The sequence below is a fragment of the Bos javanicus genome, chromosome 15 (genome assembly GCF_032452875.1).
Source record: "Bos javanicus breed banteng chromosome 15, ARS-OSU_banteng_1.0, whole genome shotgun sequence".
NCBI classification, from domain to species: Eukaryota; Metazoa; Chordata; class Mammalia; order Artiodactyla; family Bovidae; genus Bos; species Bos javanicus.
The window spans coordinates 78226698-78253431 of record NC_083882.1 but is presented as its reverse complement, the minus strand read 5'-3'; the positions used below and the strand labels follow the sequence as shown (position 1 = coordinate 78253431).

General features: G+C 41.6%; 2 protein-coding genes across 3 annotated transcripts in view; both read right to left on the bottom strand.

The window, feature by feature from the left end:
* LOC133227087 (olfactory receptor 4C45-like) overlaps positions 1 to 25287 on the bottom strand; it is a 100196-nt gene extending 74909 nt beyond the window's left edge. For both annotated transcript variants that reach the window (XR_009729722.1, XM_061381505.1), the window contains exon 1: positions 24317 to 25287. The gene's annotated coding sequence lies outside the window, so the exon portion shown is untranslated. The remainder of the gene's footprint in view (positions 1 to 24316) is intronic.
* On the bottom strand, positions 10662 to 12402 carry LOC133227083 (olfactory receptor 4S1-like). The gene has a single exon (XM_061381501.1). The coding sequence runs from the start codon at positions 11926 to 11928 to the stop codon at positions 10813 to 10815; it is 1116 nt and encodes a 371-aa protein (XP_061237485.1). The 5' UTR covers positions 11929 to 12402; the 3' UTR covers positions 10662 to 10812.
* Positions 25288 to 26734: the final 1447 nt, after the last annotated feature.

Genomic DNA, 26734 nt, shown 5'->3' with positions numbered 1-26734 from the left:
AACAAACCTATCACATGCTAAGTGATCAACAGACATGTGAGGAAGGACTAATCAATATGGTTATTAGAGGGCTTTAGGTCAGGGACAAAGTGAGGAATAGGAAGAGAAAAGGGATTAGAAGACATTATAAAGGAACAGAGGTAGCAGCCACCCCTGAACAACATTCTTTGATATAAGAATGTATAAAGCCCTGAAGGTCCCCTTGAAACCTTCTGAAGCTGGTATTATTACTGTCTCCATTTGTATTTGTAGAAACTGAGACCCAAATGAATTAAATGATCCATGAATGGTTACTTCAGTAGGACTTCTAACCCTGCTTTTCAAATTCCATCCTAAACAAACTGGCCCTGTCTAGAGTAAATAGGGCAAAGCAAAGGAGATTAATGTGGAACAGTCCCTGTTCTGCCGGGGTCCAGCCCTGGCTGATCCAGGGTATTCGAAGGAGAGATGGCATAGGCGACCTATTTATTTAAATATTTATCAAAGATATAAAGAGTAATAGAATGAGGATAGCTCAGTGAGGAAATTCAGTGGAGAAAAGAGGCTGAATAATTCAGCCAGAAGGTAAGAGAAAGAACGACATGGGGAGACCAAGTTTTGGTGAACAAGGCCCGCACTTTATTTTCCAAAGTAGTTTTTATACCTTAAGTTATGCATAGAGGATAACGGGGGAAGGGGTAGAGTCATGCAGCAAGCCAGGCTTTCTTCCTGCAAACTTATCATATGCAAAAGCTTAGGTGATTTGCATCATCTTCTGGCCCGGAGGCCTGTTAACATTTTAAGACCCTTTCTTCAGAAAACTTATTTTTCTCTAAAGGTGATTGGTCAGGAGCCACCCTCCAAAAGCATTAGATAAAGTTGCATTCCTACAGAGCAAAGGTGTGGTGGGCTATAACAAGAAAAAGAATTAACTCAAGGGTCCCAGGTTACAAACATTAAAGCTACTACTTACACCAATTATATCAATACACTGCCAGGGACACAGCAGGTAAGGGATATGGAAACTTAGCAGCAAACATTGGCCCAACAAGTGAAAATCCCTTCACCAATACAATTTCTAATCAATCTTTTAACTACTCAAAGGAATCTGTGTTTAGACAGTTTAGAACATCTCCTGCCTCTCACATTTGGGAGGCTCTGAACAATCACATGTGGCCAGAAAAACCTATTCAGGCAGGCTAGAGGATTTCCAAAGGAGTTTGTAGGTTAAACACTGTCACACCAAGGAATTATTAACTGGAGCTGTAAGCTAACTCTTTTTTCAGGGAGAGGTAGAGGGGGACAGCCCCCCTGTGAAGTCAGAGGTGTAGGTGAAAGCACAAAGCAGAAAGTAGGCAGACTCTGGTTTGGGGGGTAGATGCTTGAGAATTTCCAGGGGGACTCCTGAGGCTCAATCCCACCTTTGTGTATGCCGAGCCTCCTTCCTCATAACCTTTGTCATGGGCGGAGTTCCTCACGCTGGCTCCTGGCAGTGATAGAATTCCAGTTGAGCTATTCCAGATCCTGAAAGATGATGCTGTGGAAAGTGCTGCACTCAATATGCAATATGCAATATGCACTCAATATGCAATATGCCGGCTCCTGGCACTGTTCTGCTGGAGAAGGACTGGACACTACTGGGTGGAATGCTAACAACCTATTCTCCCCAGCTCTGCTCCCCAGCATCCCAGGAAACCATCGATTGTTGGTCCCCAAAATTCCTGGTCCATCCTGACTGGTAGCCATGCACTCAGTCTTTGTCATGGAGTCCTCTGGAGGTGGTAAGAGCCCTGGAAGCAGACTTATGATCCTGGTCACCACCTTGCTCAAGACTTACTGTGTGACCTGGGTAAATCTTTTAACCTTGCTACATTTATTTACTCAGCTGACTCCTGAGAGCACAAAATGAGGAATATGAGTAAAGTGCCTTGAATATCATAACCAAAGAGAAAGTGATCTTCAACAACTATTGTGCTAATAAAGGAATTATTGGGTGCTATTATCCATTTTATAGATGAGATACCTGTACATTCACAGGCTGTCATAGGTTTCCTGAACGAGCCTTTGAATATCACACTAAGAGCCTCATAAAGGCTTCCACTATGGCTCAGATGGTAGAGAATCCGCCTGCAGTGCAGGAGACCCAGGTTCAATCCCAGGATCAGGAAGATCCCCTGGAGAATGGAACAGCTAGCCACTCCAGTCTTCTTTCCAGGAGACACCCATGGACAGAGGAGCCTAGCAGGCTACAGTCCATGGCGTTGCAAAGAGTCAGACACGATTGAAGCAACTTAGCATACATGAGCCCATGGGACTATGACCCCACCTCGAGTGTAGTGATTACAATTTACTTTTATTTGTATTCCCAGTGCCTCACTCATTGCAGATAATAAATATCTCAAAGATTGAGGGGTAAGTGGAATATTATTAGAAAAAGAACAAGAGTTGTCATTACAAGCATCAGACCAGAGATGCAAAACTGTCTTAGACAGAGAACAGCTAAGATGGTGGAGGAGTAGGACGGGAAGCACACTTTCTCCCCCACAGATTCATCAAAAGAACATTTAAATGCCGAGTAAATTCCACAAAACAACTTCTGAATGCTGGCAGAGGACATCAGGCACCCAGAAAAGCAACCCAAGTCTTCGAAAGGAGGTAGGAAAAGATATAAAAGACAAAAAAAGAGGGAGGGACGGAGCTCCGTCCTGGGAAGGGAGTCTTAAAAAGAGAGAAGTTTCCAAACACCAGGAAACCTTCTCACTGCCGAATCTGTGCCGAGCCTTGGAAGCACAGAGGGCAACATAACAGGGAGGAAAAATAAACAATTAAAACCTGCAGATTGTGAGCCCTACGGTAACTCCCCCAGCGCAGAAGCAGCGCAGACGCCTGCACACGCCACTAGCAAGCGGGGGCTGGGCAGGGAGGCGTGGCGTGGGCTGCATCACTTAGAGTAAGGATCTGGCCTGAATACCCTGAGTGCTATCTGAGCGAAATAATTTGGGCTAGCAAACCAGACTGTGGGATATCTACCACGCGAAAAGCCAGCCCTAACCTAAGCCACCGCCAGGCCCGCACATGAAACAAAGGACTGAACAGAGATAGCCGGCTACAGACCATCCCCCTCCGGTGACAGGTAGCCAGAGCCGGAAGGGGGCAATCGCAGCCCCAGAGAGATATCATCTATAAAACTTAAGCAGGCTTTTTTGCTAACTAAAACTTCTTGGGGGTCTGGATGGTCAACATCCACCTGAGAAGGTGCACCAGTTGTACACCTAGATAACCGAGCAGCAGGGAGGCAATAAGTCGCAGATATCGTGCTCGCCAAACACCTCATCACCTGAGCTGCTCGGACCTGGGAAGAGCACAAAACGCAGGCCCAATCAAGTCTGCGCCTCTGAGGACTACCCGAGTGCCTGAACCTGAGCAGCTTGGACCTGGGAGGTGCATGCAGCCCAGGGCTGGCCACGGATGGTTCCTGGCAGAGCAACCTAGAGCCTGAGGAGTGTGGGCAGGGAGGCTACACGTGCCGTGAGCAGGGGCAGGCCCAGTGTGGCTGAGGCACTGAGAGCACACGCCAGTGTTATTTGTTTGCAGCATCCCTCCCTCCCTCCCCACAGCGCGACTGAACAAGTGAGCCTAAAAAACAAAAAAAAAAGTGTCCTCCACCGTCCCCTTTTTGTCAGGGTGGAAACCAGACACTGAAGAGACCAGCAAACAAAAGAAGCAATAACAGAGGGAACCACCTTGGAAGCTACAGGCAATAGATTAAAACCCTGTGGTTACTACCGACTACATAGGAAGGGGCCTATAGATCTTGAGAAATATAAGTCGGACCAAGGAACTAGCCAAAAATGAACTGAACCCACAATACTCACAACAAAACCAGAGAAAGTCCTAGATATATTTTTACTATTTTTACGGTCATTCTTTCTTTTTTATAGTTTTTTTTTTTTTTAATTTTAAGTCCTCTATTATTTCTTTAATTTTCACTTTTATAACCTATTACTTTGCAAAAAAAAAAAAAAAAGACCTTATTTTCTTAAAACAAACTTCATATATATATTTTTTATAATTTTTTTGACCTTGCTTGTTTTTTTGTTTTTTTTTCTTCATCTTCTTTTCTTTAACATTGTATTTTTGAAATTCCAAACTCTACTCTAGATTTTTAATTTTAGCGTTTTGGTATTTGTTATCAATTTTGTACCTATACTTTTTTTTATAATTTCTGTGACATTTTTTTTTTCTCTGTTTCTTTCTCTTCTTCTTTATATAACATTGTATATCTGAAATTCCAAACTCTACTGTAGATTTTTAATTTATGCTTTTTGGTAATTGTTAACAATTTTGTACCTGTATTTTCTTTAAAATTTTTGTGACTTTGTTTGTTTTTGTTTGTTTGTCTGTTTTCCTCTCTTTCTTTTTCTTCTTCTTTTTTTTAACATTGTATTTTTGAAATTCCAAACTCTACTCTAGATTTTTAACTTTTGCTTTTTGGTATTAGTTATCAACTTTGTACCTATATTTTCTTTATAATTTTCGTGACCTTGTTTGTTTTTGTTTGTTCATTTTTTCCCTCTTTCTTTTCCTTCTTTTCTTTAACATCGTATTTTTGAAATTCCAAACTCTACTCTAGATTTTTAATTTTTGCTTTTATGTACTTGTTACCAATTTTGTACCTTTAAGAACCCAATCTTCAGTACCCATTTTTTACTAGGGAGCAAGATTACTGGCTTAACTGCTCTCTCTCCCTTTGGACTCTCCTTTTTCTCCACCAGGTCACCTGTGTCTTCTCCCTAACCCCTCTCTACTCTACCCAACTCTGTGAATTTCTGTGTGTTCCAGATGGTGGAAAACACTTAGGGAACTGATTACTGGCTGGATCTGTCTCCCTCCTTTTCATTCCCCACTTTTATCCTCCTGGCCACCTCTCTCTCCTTCCTCCTTCTTCTCTTCTCTGTATAACTCCGTGAACATCTCTGAGCGGTCCAGTTGTGGAATGCACATAGGAAGTGATTAATGGCTAGCCCGCTTTCTCCTCTATTGATTCCACCTCATCTCTTTCGGGTCACCTCTAACTTCCTCCTCCCACTTCTCTTCTCCATGTAATGCTGTGAACCTCTTTGGGTGACCCTCATGGTAGAGAAACTTTTCATCCTTAACGTAGATGTTTTATCAGTGGTGCTGTATAGAAGGAGAAGTTTTGAAACTACTGTAAAAATAAGACCGATAACTGGAAGCAGGAGGCTTAAGTCCAAACCCTGACTCCAGGGAACTCCTGACTCCAGGAAACATTAATTGACAGGAGCTCATCAAACGCCTGCACACCGACACTGAAACCAAGCACCACACAAGGGCCAACAAGTTCCAGGGCAAGACATACCAAGCAAATTCTCCACCAACAAAGGAACACAGCCCTGAGCTCCAAGATACAGGCTGCCCAAAGTCACCCCAAAACCACAGACATCTCATAACTCATTACTGGACACTTCATTGCACTCCAGAGAGAAGAAATACAGCTCCACCCACCAGAACACCGACACAAGGTTCCCTAACCAAGAAACCTTGACAAGCCACCTGTACAAACCCACACACAGCAAGGAAACGCCACAATAAAGAGAACTCCACAAATTGCCAGAATACAGAAAGGACACCCCAAACTCAGCAATTTAAACAAGATGAAGAGACAGAGGAATACCCAGCAGATAAAGGAACAGGATAAATGCCCACCAAACCAAACAAAAGAGGAAGAGATAGGGAATCTACCTGATTAAAGAATTCCAAATAATGACAGTGAAATTGATCCAAAATCTTGAAATCAAAATGGAATCACAGATAAATAGCCTGGAGACAAGGATTGAGAAGATGCAAGAAAGATTTAACAAGGACCTAGAAGAAATAAAAGAGTCAATATATAATGAATAATGCAATAAATGAAATCAAAAACACTCTGGAGGCAACAAATAGTAGACTAACAGAGGCAGAAGATAGGATTAGTGAATTAGAAGATAGAATGGTAGAAATAAATGAATCAGAGAGGAAAAAAGAAAAACAAATTAAAAGAAATGAGGACAATCTCAGAGACCTCCAGGACAATATTAAACGCTACAACATTTGAATCATAGGGGTCCCAGAAGAAGAAGACAAAAAGAAAAACCATGAGAAAATACTTGAGGAGATAATAGTTGAAAACTTCCCTAAAATGGGGAAGGAAATAATCACTCAAGTCCAAGAAACCCAGAGAGTCCCAAACAGGATAAACCCAAGGTGAAACACCCCAAGACACATATTAATCAAATTAACAAAGATCAAACAAAAAGAACAAATATTAAAAGCAGCAAGGGAAAAACAACAAATAACACACAAGGGAATTCCCATAAGGATAACAGCTGATCTTTCAATAGAAACTCTTCAAGCCAGGAGGGAATGGCAAGGCATACTTAAAGTGATGAAAGAAAATAACCTACAGCCCAGATTATTGTACCCAGCAAGGATCTCATTCAAATATGAAGGAGAAATCAAAAGCTTTTCAGACAAGCAAACGCTGAGAGAATTCTGCACCACCAAACTAGCTCTCTGACAAATACTAAAGGATATTCTCTAGACAGGAAACATAAAAACCATGTATAAACTTGAACCCAAAACAATAAAGTAAATGGCAACGGGATCATACTTATCAGTAATTACCTTAAACGTAAATGGGTTGAATGCCCCAACCAAAAGACAAAGACTGGCTGAATGGAGTCTTTGTTGTCTATATATATGTTGTCTACAAGAGATCCACCTCAAAACAGGGGACACATACAGACTGAAAGTGAAGGGCTGGAAAAAGATTTTCCATGCAAATAGGGACCAAAAGAAAGCAGGAGTAGCAATACTTATATCAGGTAAAATAGACTTTAAAACAAAGGCTGTGAAAAGAGACAAAGATGGTCACTACATAATGATCAAAGGATCAATCCAAGAAGAAGATATAACAATTATAAATATATATGCACCCAACACGGGAGCACCACAATATGTAAGACAAATGAAAACAAGTATGAAAGGAGAAATTAACAATAACACAATAATAGTGGGAGACTTTAATAGCCCACTCACACCTATGGATAGATCAACTAAACAGAAAATTAAGAAGGAAACACAAACTTTAAACAATACAAAGACCAGTTAGGCCTAATTGATATCTATAGGACATTTCATCCCAAAACAATGAATTTCACCTTTTTCTCAAGTGCACATGGAACCTTCTCCAGGACAGATCACATCCTGGGCCATAAATCTAGCCTTGGTAAATTCAAAAAAATAGAAATCATTCCAAGCATCTTTTCTGACCACAATGCAGTAAGATTAGATCTCAATTACAGAAGAAAAACTATTAAAAATTCCATAACCAACAAACCACAGAAGAAGTCAAAAAAGAAATCAAAATTTGCATAGAAACAAATGAAAATGAAAACACAACAACCCAAAACCTGTGGGACACTGTAAAAGCAGTCCTAAGGGGAAAGTTCATAGCAATACAGGCACACCTCAAGAAACAAGAAAAGAGTCAAATAAATAACCTAAGTCTACACCTAAAGCAACTAGAAAAGGAAGAAATGAAGAACCCCAGGGCTAGTAGAAGGAAAGAAATCTTTAAAATTAGGGCAGAAATAAATGCAAAAGAAACAAAAGAGACCATAGCAAAAATCAACAAAGCCAAAAGCTGGTTCTTTGAAAGGATAAATAAAATTGACAAACCATTAGCCAGACTCATCAAGAAACAAAGGAAGAAAAATCAAATCAATAAAATTAGAAATGAAAATGGAGAGATCACAACAGACAACATAGAAATACAAAGGATCATAAGAGACTACTATCAACAATTATATGCCAATAAAATGGACAATGTGGAAGAAATGGACAAATTCTTAGAAAAGTACAACTTTCCAAAACTCAACCAGGAAGAAATAGAAAGTCTTAACAGACCCATCACAAGCACGGAAATTGAAACTGTAATCAGAAATCTTCCAGCAAACAAAAGCCCAGGTCCAGATGGCTTCACAGCTGAATTCTACCAAAAATTTAGAGAAGAGCTGACACCTATCCTACTCAAACTCTTCCAGAAAATTGCAGAGGAAGGTAAACTTCCAAACTCATTCTATGAGGCCACCATCACCCTAATACCAAAACCTGACAAATATCCCAAAAAAAAAGAAAACTACAGGCCAATATCACTGATGAACATAGATGCAAAAATCCTTAACAAAATTCTAGCAATCAGAATCCAACAACACATTAATAAGATCATACACCATGACCAAGTGGACTTTATCCCAGGGATGCAAGGATTCTTCAATAGCCGCAAATCAATCAATGTAATACACCACATTAACAAATTGAAAAATAAAAACCATATGATTATCTCAATAGAGGCAGAGAAAGCCTTTGACAAAATTCAACATCCATTTATGATAAAAACTCTCCAGAAAGCAGAATAGAAGGAACATACCTCAACATAATAAAAGCTATATATGACAAACCCACAGCAAACATTATCCTCAATGGTGAAAAATTGAAAGCATTTCCTCTAAAGTCAGGAACAAGACAAGGGTGCCCACTTTCACCATTACTATTCAACATAGTTTTGGAAGTTTTGGCCACAGCAATCAGAGCAGAAAAAGAAATAAAAGGAATCCAAATTGGAAAAGAAGAAGTAAAACTCTCACTGTTTGCAGATGACATGATCCTCTACATAGAAAACCCTAAAGACTCCACCAGAAAATTACTAGAACTAATCAATGATTATAGTAAAGTTGCAGGATATAAAATCAACACACAGAAATCCCTTGCATTCCTATACACTAATAATGAGAAAACTGAAAGAGAAATTAAGGAAACAATTCCATTCACCATTGCAATGGAAAGAATAAAATACTTAGGAATATATCTACCTAAAGAAACTAAAGACCTATATATAGAAAACTATAAAACACTGGTGAAAGAAATCAAAGAGGACACTAATAGATGGAGAAATATACCATGTTCATGGATTGGAAGAATCAATATAGTGAAAATGAGTATACTACCCAAAGCAATTTATAGATTCAATGCAATCCCTATCAAGCTACCAATGGTATTCTTCACAGAGCTAGAACAAATAATTTCACAATTTGTATGGAAATACAAAAAACCTCGAATAGCCAAAGCGATCTTGAGAAAGAAGAATGGAACTGGAGGAATCAACCTCCCTGACTTCAGGCTCTACTACAAAGCCACAGTTATCAAGACAGTATGGTACTGGCACAAAGACAGAAATATAGATCAATGGAACAAAATAGAAAGCCCAGAGATAAATCCACGCACATATGGACACCTTATCTTTGACAAAGGAGGCAAGAATATACAATGGATTAAAGACAATCTCTTTAACAAGTGGTGCTGGGAAAACTGGTCAACCACGTGTAAAAGAATGAAACTAGAACACTTTCTAACACCATACACAAAAATAAACTCAAAATGGATTAAAGATCTAAATGTAAGACCAGAAACTATAAAACTCCTAGAGGAGAACATAGGCAAAAACACTCTCCGACATACATCACAGCAGGATCCTCTATGACCCACCTCCCAGAATATTGGAAATAAAAACAAAAATAAACAAATGGGACATAATTAAACTTAAAAGCTTCTGCACAACAAAGGAAACTCTAAGCAAGGTGAAAAGACAGCCTTCAGAATGGGAGAAAATAATAGCAAATGAAGCAACTGACAAACAACTAATCTCAAAAATATACCAGCAACACCTACAGCTCAATTCCAGAAAAATAAATGACCCAATCAAAAAATGGGCCAAAGAACTAAATAGACATTTCTCCAAAGAAGACATACAGATGGCTAACAAACACATGAAAAGATGCTCAACATCTCACATTATCAGAGAAATGCAAATCAAAACCACAATGAGGTACCATTTCACGCCAGTCAGAATGGCTGCAATCCAAGTCTACAAGCAATAAATGCCGGAGAGGGTGTGGAGAAAAGGGAACCCTCTTACACTGTTGGTGGGAATGCAAACTAGTACAGCCACTATGGAGAACAGTGTGGAGAGTCCTTAAAAAACTGGAAATAGAACTGCCTTATGATCCAGCAATTCCACTGCTGGGCATACACACTGAGGAAACCAGAAGGGAAAGAGACACGTGTACCCCAATGTTCATCACAGCACTGTTTATAATAGCCAGGACATGGAAGCAATCTAGATGTCCATCAGCAGATGAATGGATAAGAAAGCTATGGTACATATACACAATGGAGTATTACTCAGCCATTAAAAAGAATACATTTGCATCAGTTCTAATGAGGTGGATGAAACTGGAGCCTATTATACAGAGTGAAGTAAGCCAGAAAGAAAAACACCAATACAGTATACTAACGCATATATATGACATTTAGAAAGAGGGTAACAATAACCCTGTGTACGAGACAGCAAAAGAGACACTGATGTATAGAATAGTCTTATGGACTCTGTGGGAGAGGGAGAGGGTGGAAAGATTTGGGAGAATGGCATTGAAACATGTATAATATCATGTATGAAACGAGTCGCCAGTCCAAGTTCAATGCACGATACTGGATGCTTGGGGCTGGTGCACTGGGACGCCCCAGAGGGAAGGTATGGGGAGGGAGGATGGAGGAGGGTTCAGGATGCGGAACACATGTATACCTGTGGCGGATTCATTTCGATATTTGGCAAAAACAATACAATATTGTAAAGTTTAAAAATAAAAAAAATTTAAAAAAAAAAAAAAAACTGTCTTAGATGCTACAAAGACAGGAAGTCTCCCAAGTCCAGGCTCATGAGAAGCCTTGTAGTTTCACTTCTCCCCGCGAGCTCCCCTTGACCCTGAAGATCTTCCTCATGGCATTTTTCACCTCACTGTTCCTCAGCGTGTAGATCAGAGGGTTCAGCAAAGGTGGCATGACGATGTTAAAGAGAATGACGAGTTTGTCAGCGGCCAGGGTGGTGGAGGGTCGAATGTACATGAACATGGGGGGCAGCAGGACCAGAAGCACAGTGATGATATGTGAGCCGCATGTGGACAGAGCCTTGCGCCAGCTCTCAGAAGACCGGCTTCTCAGGTTCAGTAGGATGACCACATAGGAGATGATAAGGATGATGAAGGACACTAAAGAAATCATGCCGCTGTTGGCCACCACGATGAGCCCCACCACGTAGGTGTCCGCACAGGCCAGCTTCAGCAGGGGATGGACGTCACAGAAGAAGCTGTCGATCTCGTTGGGCCCACAGAAGGGCAGCTGGACCATGAGGAGCGTCTGCAGGATGGAATGCAGGAAGCCAGCCACCCAGGAGGCCCCCGCCAGCAGGCCGCACTTCCGGCGGCCCATGATGGTCGCGTAGTGCAGGGGCCGACAGATGGCCACATAGCGGTCATAGGCCATGGCCGTGAGGAGGAAGATCTCGGTGCCACCAAAAAAGTGGGCAGAAAAGAGCTGGGTCATGCAGCCCTCGAAGGAGATGGTCTTGCGCTCCACCAAGGTGTCAGCAATCATCTTGGGTGTGGAAGCGGATGGATAGCACATGTCGGCAAAGGACAAGTGGCAGAGGAAGAAGTACATGGGAGCGTGCAGGGTCTTGCTGGTGTTGATGGTGACGACGACCAGAAGGTTCCCCAGCACCGTGAGCACGTGGAAAAGAGAGAAGACCAGGAAGCAGGCACGTTGCATCTCCCGGCTCCGGAAAAGGCCGAGCAAGACGAACTCAGTCACGTTGTTCTTGGAGCCCATGGATTGTCTATCCTGAGCACTGACAATCTGGTTAGGTCTGCAAGGACACAAACTGCAGGATATAAGAAAGCTTCCCATAGAGAAGGGGCTTATGGACACAGTGGGGGGTAGGGAGGGCGGGATGAACTGCGAGACCATTATTGACGTATATACATAGGCTGCCATGTGTAAATAGATAGCTAGTGAGAGGCTGCTGTAGAGCACAGGGAGCTCAGTTTAGTGTTCTGTGGTGACCTAGAAGGGGAGGGATGGGGGGATGGGAGAGACGCTCAAGAGAGAGGGGATATATGCATTCTCATAGCTAAATCATGGTTGTTGTACAGCAGAACTTTGCAAAGCAATTACAGTCCAATTTTAAATATAAATTTAAAAAAAATTACAGATAGTTTCCCAAATCCAGGAGTCAGTACACTGTATTCAAGTCTGATAATGATTTTAACACCCTGTTTCAAAGGGTGTTAAAACTAACATTCATAACTCCTTTCTATGCCATAGCTAAAATACAGTATGTGGAAAACATTTTGTTATCTAGAACCTGTAAGATTTCATGCACAGATCTACCCTAGAACATACATATATCAGAACACAAACCAGAGACAGACCTGGCAAAAGAGGAAAGCATGTAAAACAAATAAATGAAATAATAAGTGAATGCATGAACAAATGTCTCAGATACTAAATTTATAAGTGATTAAGATATAAAAAATTGCATTAAATTCAACAAAAATTGTTGAGCCCGCTAAGTGCCAACAAACATTGTCACTGATCCTTAAGTGCCTAGAACCATATCAAATGTCCTTAACCACAGGGCTGTGTATAGCATATAATTTAAAAACTTTAAGGGGGAAGGTGAGAGATGCTAACATTACAAAGCTGGGCTTTGTGTACATCAATCAGTAAGTATGAAAAACCACCATAAGTACCTCAGTAACAACCAGAGAGTGCTGGATGGTAATTATTTCATAGTCAAGGGCAGGTTGGTAGAGTGTAGGGAAAAAGGAAGGGAAATCATACAAGACTGTTTTGAGTAGTGCTTTTATCACAAGTGTCTTGTTATCATGGCTGTTGAAAAAAAAAATGGCAAATAACATTTATGAATAGCAGAACAGTAAAGTGATAGTTGCTCAGTCATCTCTGACTGTTTGCGACCCCATGGACTATAGCCACACCAGGCTCCTCTGTCAATGGGATTCTCCAGGCAAGAATACTGGGGTGGGTAGCCATTCCCTTCTCCAGGGGATTTTTAGGGATCGAACCTGGGTCTCCCACATTGCAGGCAGATTCTTTACCGTCTGAGCCACCAGTGAAGCCCAGCAGAACAGTAAAGATGCTCACATCTGGGGGCTTTCCTAGTGGTCCAGTGGCTAAGCCTCCACACTCCCAATGCCAGGGGCCCAGGTTCAATCCCTGGTCAGGGAACTGGATCGCACGTGCCACAACTAAAGATCCTGAGTGCCACAACTAAGAAAGGGCCAGTCAAATAAATAAATATAATAAGTATGTTTTTAGAAAGATGATCACACTATATGTGATCAACTCCAGTCCCTACATTCCCAGGCGACTTAGGATCCTGGAAAAGGTTCACAGAAGACAGAGAGGACGACTCGAAACACTTGGGACATTGACCCACAGAGGCTGACACAAAGAATTCACACTCAGAGCCTCTTCCACTCCTTCCTACCTCCAATTCCAGGTCCCAGACACACTGCTTGTCTTTAAGCGGTTGAATCTGCTTTAAGCTGAAAATTAGAACAATAAACAATGAGAATGCCAGAGGCAAGAACAAGGGGAAAATTGTCATGCCCTGGGATATTACCCAGACTTATTTAGCATCTCCCTTATCCAGAAGTTTCCTAAAACCCAGGATCTTACAGCAAGATTCTTCTACTCCCTGCTCAACTACTCCCTGCTCAAATTGTGCAAATGCTTTGATCAGATGGTTAAATTCACCCACAAGGCAGAGAGGAGAGATAGCACTGGAAATAGCCAGTTCCTGCCAGCCACTGAAGGAGAATGCTATAAAAAAATAGTGATACAATCATTGTGCACACCCCAAAACAGATTTTGATAGCAGATAAATAATCTAACCATTATTTCCATGAAAAAAAATGTCTGCCATATTTTATTTAGTCTTGTAATAAATGTAAAATACACCCATTGTTTCTATCTGGCATTTTGTCATGCTGAAAAAAAAGACATTCTGATGTGAGATCAAATGCTTGGAATTGCACAGCTGGTGTTCAGGCCATCAAATGAAAACTGCTTGGGAGGCAGTATCACAGTCAGCAAGAAGCTAGCCACTAGAGACAAATTCTGTGAAATTGATTTCCAGTTCTTCCAGTCCCTCTCTGGATGACATTGGACAAATTGCTTGACCCCTTAGAAACTCTGTTTCCTCCTATATCAGATAATAATACATATCACCTAGGCTGCCATTATAAGATAAGGTAAGAGTATTTAGGACTTCCCTGGTAGCACAGTGGATAAGAATCCTCCTGCCAATGCAGGGGACATGGGTTCAATCCTTGGTCCAAGAAGACTCCACAAGCTGCAGAGCAACTAAGCCAGTGTACCACAACTTTTGAAACCCACACACCATAATGAAAAATAGATGCTGCTCGCTACCAACAGAGAAAATCTGTACACAGCAGCAAAGACCCAGTGCAACCAAAAATAAATAAATAATTTTTTAAAGAAAAGAGCATTTAGACCAGTTATTTGCCCTTAGTAGGTGCTCAGTAAATACCAAGTATTATTAGGCCTCAATGGTTTCACGTCATTCTCAGGTGGGAGATTGGTTTGCAAGGGCCATCTCCTAGGATTTATTGCCAAGGTGATTTGCCATTTAATTTCCAAACATTTTTATTAAATTTCTAGTACAAAGAATCATTAAACTTGGGATATCTAATGAGCAAGATGGTCATCCACCTGCTTTTAAAGCCAATTCCTCTGAGGACAAAGAGGGAACAACATGCTTGGGTGATGCAAGTCAAGATTTGTTCTCACTTCCCTTTCTCTCATGAGACTCTCTTCTGACCCAGACGCTCCCAGAGAACATCATCTTAATCATATGAACTTTACTTTTATGATTTGTATCATAAAATAATGAAATAATACATGCCTTTGTTATTTAATCCAGAGTATATGTTTACTGTCCTTATCCCCATTTTACAGATAAGGAAAATTAGGCTCAGGGAGATTAGCTAATTTGCTCAAGTTCAGCATATTCACTAGAGATACTTTGGAAAGTAGTGAAAATACTATTAGAAGTTAGAAGTCATTATTATTACAGAGAGCTTCTTTTGGTTGTTTCCTTCAGTTATGAAAACATTTTTATGAATTTGAAAGAGATGTATACATAGTATTATATTCAGCATTTTCCCTTAACACTTTCTTTAAGCATTTCCCCAAGGTGATAGTTTTCAAGAGATTGTTTTTAACGGTACATCTTAAAACACATACCCTAATTTATTTGACTATTTTTTTTTTACTTACGAGCTTTGAGTTGCTCCCTATTTCGTACTCCAGTGTATGGCCTCCCTCTGTAAATATCTTGGGATCAATTTCTTGGAATGGGAAGACTGAGGTAGACGGCATGACGATTTTTTAGGGTCCAGCTAGAATCTCACGCAGTTTGAAACAATATCATTTGCTGTTCCCAGAAGTAAACACTGATGAAATAAGAATGCTCATTAACTCCCAACACAGACCACTTTTCCCCAACCTAAACATCTCCATACACCTTCAGCCTCTCCTCCAAGGACTCATTTCTGTCCTTGTTTCCTCCAAGGTTCTTTCTGGTTCCCCCCAAAGTCCTCACACCACCCTTAACCTGTAAACACATCTTTGGACCTTGCAGCCTGTGAGGACCTGAACAAGACTGCGTGGAGTGCAAAAAGGACTTTTCACCTCTTGCAGTTCGTGCTGCCGTCACCCTGGCAAAGCTGCCACGGGTCAGGCACAGCTCATGACCTTCATTCACGCATTATCCGAGTTCACACTCATAACAAACCTTTAAGACAACTATTACTATTCTCACTTCGGAGGTGAGGAAAAGGAAGCTCAAAAACTTTAGTGTTTATGGGACTTGCTCGAGGTCACTGATAGCAAACACCGTGACAGGTGTTACAAGCTGATCTGAAAGACACTTGTACACCTTATTGTCAGAGAGGTCTCCCTATTGCAGTTGTGAATGAAAACGGTTGCCTGCTGTATCCGCAAGCAAAGGATGCTGCAGCCATCAAGCCGTCACATTACAGCCACACCTCCAGTGAGCCCTGAGGGAACTCAGGTTGGAAAGAGGACGCCTGACATCTAGCAGCCACCTGCTGCAGCCATCCTCAAGGGCACTCCCTGAGGAGACTGGGATGAGGAAAGCAGAGAGCTGAGTGCATCTCAAAGGGGCAATTTCAGGGAGCCCAGACTCCTGCATCCTCCCACACTTAGAAAAGTGCTGAATTCGTCAACTGGAGCTATCTGGTTTTCTTTAGTTAACAATAATCTTTGGTGTTCCAACTGCCTGGTCTTTGTTGCAAAAACTTCTATATATCTTGATTCCTGTCCCTGCATCTTCAGACCAGTCCCTCAGAGTTATCTGAGAGGCTGTGTCCCTAGCTTAAATCCTCAGTTTTGTCCACCAAATAAAACATAATTCTAAACTTCTAGGTTGAGCCTTTTTTTTTTTTTTCAGTCAATACAACAGTCCCCGCACCCCTATTGCAACCATTTCCTCCTACTCTCTCCCCTACAGTACTTGCTACTCTAAACCTACTGAAAATTTTCAGGTGATTAACATAGAGTTGACTTTGCCCAAAAGCAGCAGCTTGAAACCCTGAAAAGGGCATTGACCTGGAAGTCAAAAGACCTCAGTATTAGTCCCAGCTTTGTTGTTTGCAGTCACCTCAAACAACTCTCTTTCTCTCTCTGCCTGGTGCCCTATTTCCCCATCTATTCAAAATGATAGTAAGACAAAGTACTATGATTTTAAGCTGGGAAAGTAGAAATACACAGCCTTCAGGTTAATTTCACTGATAAACATCATCAATATCGTGGTGAATTTTAAAATAACTAGAAAGCAAGTAAATACCTTTGTATGATTACTCACGTCTTTCACTCCCTTGCTTAGGCATTAGTGGGGGTTTGGGGTATACATTTCATATTTCCCATGCCTTACATTGAATTTGATTGAGCTCACACGAGTTTTCAGATATATTCTCTCTCTTGAAAGAGAAAGGAAATTTGTAATGCAATTTAGAAACATTTTTACCTTAAAAGATTAAAATGTCAGTAAGTCTTTTAAGAGGCTTTCAGACTTAGGTATCTAAGGAGTCACTGACATGAACGACTACCTTGCCAGCTGGGCTTTGGGGAAAGGGTGCTAAGACTGTGCCTCAGTGAAATACACTCTGGAATCTGCTCGAATTTCCAGGAAGTTGACTGGTGTCAGGGACCACACACCAGGACAGCCCATGGGAAAAGCTGGGAACTCAGCCTTCTCTGCGTACTCTGATCCTTCCATTCTGCCTTCAGCAACCCCCAGCCAAGGATGGGGCATTCATATGGCAAGCCTCTAAATAATAAAATATCTGTGAAAACACTCTCTGAGTCTGAACATCTCCACAAGTAGAGGGAATGGTCACCCAGGCACGAAGACATTTGCTTGCATTTATTAAGCAATGCTGTATGCCAAGCCCTACAGGGAGCACTTAAAATGCATCATCTCAGTAAATCCACTCAACAATACTTGGAGGAAGCTATGATGCTTGTTTCTCTTTTTCAGATGAGGGAAATAAGGATTAGAGCAAATGAGTGACTTGGCCAACTTCTCAGACCAGTAAAAGTCATAGCCAGAAATGCAACCCAAGATACACAGCTCCAAAGTCATGCTCTCAGTTGCTGCACAACACTCCTGACTAGGAAAGTAGGAGCATTTGATCATCCAAAAAGGAGGGAGATGACAGCTGAAGGCAGCAGACAGAAGCTCAGCGATGAGAGGTGAGCACAGGCTACATCGGACCCTGGAAAAGGTGCTTTTGGGGCATCCCTGCTTTGTAACCACAAAAATGCCATGTCTTCAGGGAAAAAAATCAAGACAAAAGGAGAACAATTACATCAATAGGGTGACGGTGCATGGGGAGGAAGCTTGAAAAATTCAATTCCTTTATTTCTTTAAATTACTCAGATGAATTCCACAAATATGTTACAAATTCTGGAATGCTTCTTTTTAAATCTCTAAATCTTTACAGTAGAGTGAATTTCTATTTTTCATCTAGATACGTTTAACTTTGTTTAAAATAAGGTGATCTAAAAAAGGAAATTTTCTCAAATAAATAATTCTATGATATATTGCTGTTGTTTAGTCACTAAGGTGTGTCCAACTCTTGCAACTCCATGGACTGTAGCCCACCAGGTTCCTTCTGTCCATGGGATTTCCCAGGCAAGAATACTGGCTGCTGCTGCTGCTAAGTCACTTCAGTCGTGTCCGACTCTGTGCGACCCCATAGTCGGCAGCCCACCAGGCTTCCCCGTCCCTGGGATTCTCTAGGCAAGAACACTGGAATGGGTTGCCATTTCCTTCTCCAGTGCATGAAAGTAAAAAGTGAAAGTGAAGTCGCTCAGTTGTGTCCGACTCTTAGCGATCCCATGGACTGCAGCCTACCAGGCTCCTCCGTCCATGGATTTTCCAGGCAAGAGTACTGGAGTGGGGTGCCATTGCCTTCTCCATGGTTGCTATTACTTTCTCTAGGAGATCTTCCTGACCCAGAAATCAAACCTGCATTTGCATTAGCAAGCAGGTTCTTTACCACTGGGCCACCAGGGAAGCCCCTCTATGATATGTATGTGTGTGTGTGTATATATATATATGTGTGTGTGTGTGTGTGTGTGTGTGTGTATGTTTACTGTATAGCAAAAAAAGAAAATGGCTGAAGCGGAAGGATTCTAGTGATGCCGTGGGAATATGAAAATAAATCAATTTGACACTTTATGCATTTAAAGGCAAGGACCTGAGAAACACTAAGATACTGTGCAGCAGGACTTCTATCTTTGTACTGAGAACAAAACAGAGAAAGCACAGACCAAGTGAAAACATCTGTTTTCTGTAAGAGTCCCTGGTTGGTTCAGGTTTATTCTAGCTAGAGAGTCCCCCAGAAAACCATGACTACATGAGAACTGACCTTAGTGAGCTCCACCCTCCTAGCTGAGCAGTGAGAATAAAGGACTCTGGCTGGAGAAGTGAAAGGTCTCAGGAAACTTTTAAGCACAAAGTGTTCAGGGAATCTTACACAGAATTTCCACAGGCAAAGCCATTGTAGAGCTTGGACACCTCTGCTTCTGAAGTGTCAGCAACACACATTCATGGTTGGCAAGAGCACCTTGAGGTTTGCTAATGAGACCCCAAAGGCATTACAATCCAATTAGAGGAGGGGGCCACAGAGACAGGCACAGCTCTCTTGTCGCATTAACTTAGTGGCTCAGACAAACCACCACGCTGTGCTTTGCTGTGTCCAACTCTTTGCAACCCAATGGACTGCAGCCCACCAGGCTCCTCTGTCCACAGAAACCACTTTTTTATCCCAACTTTGAATTTCCGTACCAAATCATCCCAAACTCATTCACTCAACTATATTTATTAAGTCACTACTACATACAGGGAACAGTTCCCTGTTATCAATTTTTTCTGATGACACAAAACTGTGTTATCAGAATTTTGCCAAGAGAATGCACTGGTCATAGCAAACACCTCTACCAACAACACAAGAGACATGGACATCACCGGATCGTCAATACCGAAATCAGATTCTTTAGCTGAAGATAAAGATATTCTTTAGCCAAAGATGGAGAAGCTCCAAACAGTCAGCAAAAACAAGACCAGGAGCTGACTGTGGCTCAGATCATGAACTCTTTATTGCAAAATTCAGACTTAAATTGAAGAAAGTATGGAAACCACTAGACCATTCAGGTATGACCAAATCAAATCTCTTATGATTAAAGAGTGGAAGTGACAAATAGATTCAAGGTATTAGACCTGATAGAGTACCTGAAGAACTATGGAAGAAGGTTTGTAACACTATACAGGAGGCAGTGATCAAAACCATCCCAAGAAAAAGAAATGCAAGAAGGCAAAATGGTTGTCTGAGGAGGCCTTACAAATAGCTGCGAAAAGAAGAGACGCGAAAGGCAAAGGAGAAAAGAAAAAATATATCCACCTGAATGCAGAGTTCCAAAGAATAGCAAGGAGAGATAAGAAAGCCTTCCTAAGTGGCCAATGCAATGAAATATAGAAGAGCAATAGAATGGGGAAGACTAGAGATCTCTTCAAAAAAGTTTAGAGATACCAAGGGAAATTTTCATGCAAAGATGAGCACAATAAAGGACAGAAATGGTAGGGATCTAACCGAAGCAGAAGATTTTAAGAAGTGGCAAGAATACACAGAAGAACTATATAAAAAAGATATTAAAGACCCAGATAGCCATGATGGTGTGATTCCCTCACTAAAACACAACTGCATTCATTTCACATACTAGCAAAGTAATGCTCAAAATTCCCCAAGCTAGGCTTCAACAGTACATGAACCGAGAACTTCATGATGTCCAAGTTGATTTAGAAAATGCAAAGGAACCAAACATCAAATTGCCAACATCCGTTGGTTCATAGAAAAAAACCAACAGAATTTCAGAAAAACATCTATTTCTGCTTCACTGACTACGCTCTAAAGCCTTTGACTGTGTGGATCACAATGAACTGTGGAAAACTGTGAGAGATGGGAATATCAGACCATTACCTGCCTCCTGAGAAACTTGTATGTATGCAACAGTTAGAACCAGACATGGATGAACTGGTTCCAAGTTGGAAAAGGAGTACATCAAGGCTGTATATTGTCACCTAGCTTATTTAACTTATATGCAGAGTATATCATGTGAAATGCAGGGCTGGATAAAGCACGAGCTGGAATCAAGATTGCCAGGAGAAATATCAATAACCTCAGATATGCAGATGACACCACCCTTATGGCAGAAAGTGAAGAGGAACTAAAGAGCCTCCTGAGGAAGGTGAAAGAGGACAGTGAAAAAGTTGGCTTAAAATTCAACATTCAAAAAACTGAAATCATGGCATCCAGTCCCATCACTTCATAGCAAATAGATGGGGAAACAATGGAAATAGTGACAGACTTTATTTTGGGGGGCTCCAAAATCACTGCAGATGGTGACTGCTGCCATGAAATTAAAAGATGTTTGCTCCTTGAAAGAAAAGCTATGACAAACCTAGACAGTGTATTTAAAAAGCAGAGACACTACTTTGCCAATAAAGGTCCACCTAGTCAAAGCTATGTTTTTTCCAATAGTCATGTACGGATGCGAGAGTTGGACTACAAAGGAGGCTGAGTGCCAAAGAATTGATGATTTTGACCTGTGTTTCTGGAGAAGAATATTGAGAGTCCCTTGGAATGCAAGGAGACCAAAGCAGTCAATCCTAAAGAAATCAGTCTTGAATATTCATTGGAAGCAATGATGCTGAAACTGAAACTCCACCTGATGGAAAGAGCTGACTCACTAGAAAAGACCCTGATGCTGGGAAAGTTTGAAGGCAGGACGAGAAGGGGACAATTGAGGATGAGATGGTTGGATGACATCACCAACTCAATGGACATGAGTTTGAGCAAACTCTGGGAGATGGTGAAGGACAGGGAAGCCTGTAAAATGAAGATGAAGTCAGGGGGAAGTACATAGACAAAATGCATAGATGAGGTTTTGTAAAGTTGCCAGAAGTGGCTACTGAATTTGCTCCCAACATCCCATATATCACAGAAAAGAAAGAAATATAAACAATGATATGATTCAGCATCTAGTTCAGTTCAGGCGCTCAGTCGTGTCCAACTCTTTGTGACCCCATGAATTGCAGCACGCCAGGTCTCCCTGTCCATCACCAACTCCTGGAGTTCACTCAGACTCACGTCCATCGAGTTGGTGATGCCATCCAACCATCTCATCCTCTGTCGTCCCCTTCTCCTCCTGCCCCCAATCCCTCCCAGCATCAGAGTCTTTTCCAATAAGTCAACTCTTCGCATCAGGTGGCCAAAGTATTGGAGTTTCAACTTCAGCATCAGTCCTTCCAACGAACACCCAGGACCGATCTCCTTTAGAATGGACTAATTGGATCTCCTTGCAGTGCAAGGGACTCTCAAGAGTCTTCTCCAACACCATAGTTCAAAAGAATCAATTCTTCGGTGCTCAGCTTTCTTTATAGTCCAACTCTCACATCCATACATGACCACTGGAAAAACCATAGCCTTGACTAGACGGACCTTTGTTGGCAAAGTAATGTCTCTACTTTTGAATATGCTATCTAGGTTGGTCATAACTTTCCTTCCAAGGAGTAAGCGCCTTTTAATTTCATGGCTGCAATTACCATCTGCAGTGAGACACTACATAATTAAGAAATATTTAAGACAAGGAAAATCTGCCCTAGAAATGTAATGACATTAATGATTATTATTTAACTTTTAGATATGATAATTGTATTATGGTTATGTTGTATAGACAGATCTGCAAACATTCAAATGATATCGTGTCTGGAATTTACTTCAACTTACAGATGAAACAAGATTGACCATGGGTTAATAATTGTTGAAACTGAGTAATGACTACATATGGCTTATTATAGTATTATCTCTACTTCTGAATATGTTTGACAATTTGCTAACACAAAACAAAGCATGTTTTGGTTGGAGAAAAATGTTGATTTCTGATTTCAGTCTTAGACTTTCTTATTTAATAGCTCTTGTGTGAAATTCCTTTAATCTCCATTTTTAACAAGTGCATCTCAGATCTCAGATTAATCTGATGCCAGTGGTCTCCAGATAACACTGAGTAAAGAAGACCAAGTAAACATTGTCTATATGGTTCAGAACAAAAGATGCTTTCCTAAAACAACTGTGTCTGAGGCCTAAATAAGACAACACTGGGAAATTTAGTTAGACAATCAGGTCATGGAGGACTTGAAGCTTGTAGAGAAAGCTTGTAGGTAGTCCATGGTAGCTTATAGGGAAAGTAATAATGTAACTGGATGGAGGAAACAGCCAAGACCAGACAGCTCTGATGATGAGATGCTAGGTGTTTCGGGGAACTGAATCAACATGGAAACACTGAACTAGAATAAACCCTAGAGGTCATCCAGAACAGCCTATCAGAATTCCTTCATCAACAATCCCTCCCATAAGACCATGAGGACTTCATTTGAATACATTATTTTCTGTATCTTTTTAAACTTAATGCAATGAGCATGTATTACTTTGCAATTTTAAAAGGTAATAATGATAGCAATAATAAAATTGTTACATTCAAAAATCAAGGAAGTCTGAAGTTATCCAGTGAAGGGGAACTTTGTCCCTGCAATACTTCAATAGCCCAGAGGGTTCTGATTGGTGACCTTTATACTGGATATGAAGTACATAATAGATGTTAGGCTACAATTAGATGCTTTGGTGTTTAAAAAATTGAACCTAAGTTGTCTAGGAAATATGATCTTGCAGAGACCTTGCTCTTTAATACATTGTAGGGACCAAAGCACACTAGTTAGAAACACAAGTTCTAGAATCACACAGTCAAGGTCTGCAGCTCAACATCAGCCGTGCAACGTAAGGGCTCTTGGAGCAGCTTTGCCACCATTTATGTTTTGTGACCTTGGGCAAGTCACTGCCCCTCTGCGGTCTTCCTCGTCTGTCATAAAGGGCCTGAGCATGGCTCTTACATTCTGTGGTTCTTGTGGACTTGCCAAATGACCTTGAGTTCAGAGCAATATTTCTATATGGCGAAAGCCATTGTAATAATTCCTATTAGTGACCAGAAGTCAGTGAGTGCTCTCCACCTGGAGGCTATGTTTTAGGACCTTTCCTGGTTTTCATTCTTGCAGCTGACATGAGGTTGTCTTAGATCATGGAAAAATATTGGCTCCTAATGTAAACTTAGCTGGGTTGGGAATATCCCCAGGAGTAGAACATAGCAACCCACTCCAGTACTCTCACCTGGAGAATCCCATGGACAGAGGAGCCTGGTGGGCTACAGTCTATAGGGTTGCAAAGAGTCGGACACCACTGAAGTGACTTAGCATGCACGTACACAGTGCAAACCACAAGGATTAAGGAGCATTAACGTGGACCTGCAGGGGCCATATCATTATTAAGATATTGAACCAGGCTAACAGATCAGTCTAAGGCCTTAACTCTAAGAAGCCCAAGGACTGGTCAACTGAATCAGGGCACGGCAACAGGCAAATGGCATAACTGCAGTTTCTTGTAATTGACATAAAGGGAGGAGCATATTTCACAGCACTGTGTCTCTGGCCCTGTTGGGCTGCACACCACAGGCCTAAGAGGTTTTGCCCCACAGGCCCACCAGGCCTCTACCCCAAGGGCCCACCACGCCTCTACCCCAGAGGTCTACAAGACGTCTATCCTGCAGGCCTGCCAGGCCTTTACTTGACCAGCATAAAGACTGAAGAAAAAGTCCAGAGTCAGCAACAGAAACAGTGGTTTAACAGGTAAGGAGAACTTACATGTCTGAAGCAAGGTCCTGGAGCAACTCATTACTATGTGCAGCAGACACAACAGGACATGGCGGCAGGCTTCGCTCTGGAGGCTAGGTAATCAGTTACAGGAAGAAATGACGCAAGGTCGGCTCATCAGTTACCCGGGAAACCAGCAGAGGGGCACGCCCCTTACCGCCCTTTTGATGAGCTATTGGAAACAATCATCAGCTGGGCCTGGGGCGAGTTTGTAGGAAGGTCAGTTCTGTGAGTAGGGTGCAGATGAAGCAGGCACTGGTCCAGCAGGGGACGTACGGGAGGACAGTCATCTAGGGTGGTCTGAGCATACAAACCCTCGACCCTTTCCTCAAAAGGCCGCCCAGGTGATTCTGCCTGTGTTAAGGAAGCAGTCGGCCTAAAATTAGCATTGAGAGAACACTTTCTGTTGCACCTTCTACTTACAAAGTGCAGCGCCTCCTCGCACTGCCATCATCCCTCTGCCTTAGCCAGACGGGGCAGGGGCTACTCAGGTTACGTATGTAGTGACCGGAGCTGCAAACACTAAGAGCTGCACTTTGGCTCTTGCATCCAAAATCCCTGACTTTCCCGCTCCTTTTGCACCTGGGCCCCTGCTGTCTGCATAACAGGAAGGCTCCGGAACTATCCTCAGGTTTGCTGCTGGGTTTCCCTTCTCTCTTCATTTTCTACAGATATTATTTAATTGGGGGAAAAGTCCATGTAAGAAAATGTTTTACCACCCACTGGGGCTTCACTGGAAGTGCTTCCAAAATCTACAGTGTTTTCTGCATTGTGGGATTCTGTCCTGTGCAGAGTAGATGAAAACATTCAGATGTGCCAAAATTCTTGAGAAATAACAGAAAATCTGATGTGTAGGGTTTTAGATAATGGGGACTTTTTTGCCTAAAAATAACACCATGAAACAAATGTTAAAAACATGTGGGGTCAAGTACAGGCCCAGAGACATTACTTTGCCAACAAAGGTCCATATAGTTAAAGTTATGGTTTTTCCAGTAGTCATGTATGGATACAAGAGTTGGGTCATAAAGAAGGCTGAACGCCAAAGAATTGATGCTTTTGAACTGTGGTATTGGAGAAGACTCTTTAGAGTCCCTTGGACAGCAAGGAGATCAAACAAGTCAATCCTAAAGAAAATCAATCCTGAATATTCATTGGAAGGACTGATGCTAAAGCTGACGCTCCAAAACTTTGGCCACCTGATGTGAAGAGCTGACTCATTAGAAAAGAACCTGATGCTGGGAAAGATTGAAGGCAAGACTAGAAGGGGATGACAGAGGACAAGATGGTTGGATGGCATCACCAACTCAATGGACATGAGTCTGAGCAAGCTCCAGGAGATAGTAAAGAACAGGGAAGCCTGGCGTGCTGCAGTCTATGGTGTCTCAAAGAATCAGACACTACTGAGCAACTGGACAACAACACCTACTACATATAGAGTGCAGTATTGTGTTATCAATTTAGGGGGAAAGCTAGTATTAAGTATGAACTTGTCTGGTTTTGTCTTGTTTTTCTTAAGCAGCAGGGACAAGTTGGAACTAACCTAGCAACTTGACTACCACCTTATGTTAACAAAACATGTTGAAAAGTATTTCCACCCTGTGAATAGGGTAAGACAGACAACAGACAGTATACTATGTTGCCTAAAAGCAAGGGCTAAAGGGTCAATTTGCCTTGTTTAAAGGTTAACTTTGCCACCTGGTAGATACATAACTTTTAACAAGTGACTTAACATCTCCTGAATGCCATTTTCCCATCTGAATTTTTTTTTCTATCTCAGATTTAAAGAAATCAATATAAAATTCACAATGATAGTAGGAGATATTAATACCTCCAAGGCTCAGACACAACCTCTACATGAACCCCAACCCCAGAACACACCCCCAATCAGGAGGGAACTCACAAGCCAGAACTTCTCCTTGAGGAGTGAAGGCTTTGTATCCCACTTCAAGCATCCCAACTTTTAAGACCTATACCCAAGAGATAAGCCCCCAACACATCTGGCTTTTAAAACCAACAGGGCTCATGTCCACAAGATTCAAAGGGCTATAGCAAACTAAGAAATGGCTCTTTAAAGGCTTGTGGGCAAACTCATCCACCTGAGTCCAGCACAGAAGCAGCCTTTCAAAAAAGCACCCAGGCTTTATGTCAAAGAGCTTTCCCAAATTAAATAGGTGTGAAACCCAATCCCTACCTATCTACTCTGCAATTTTAACCAAAATTATCTGAGTATTAGCCAGATCCATGTACATTGGGGATAATAACACCTCCCCCAATGCCTACATTATGTGATGTCCTGCATATGACCACAGCTATGTCATACGTGACTATGACTCTGTCAGCTCTAACACTGTTTATGATTCCCCAGGGTAGGTTTTCACATACAAGAAAATCACCATTTTCAGAAGATAT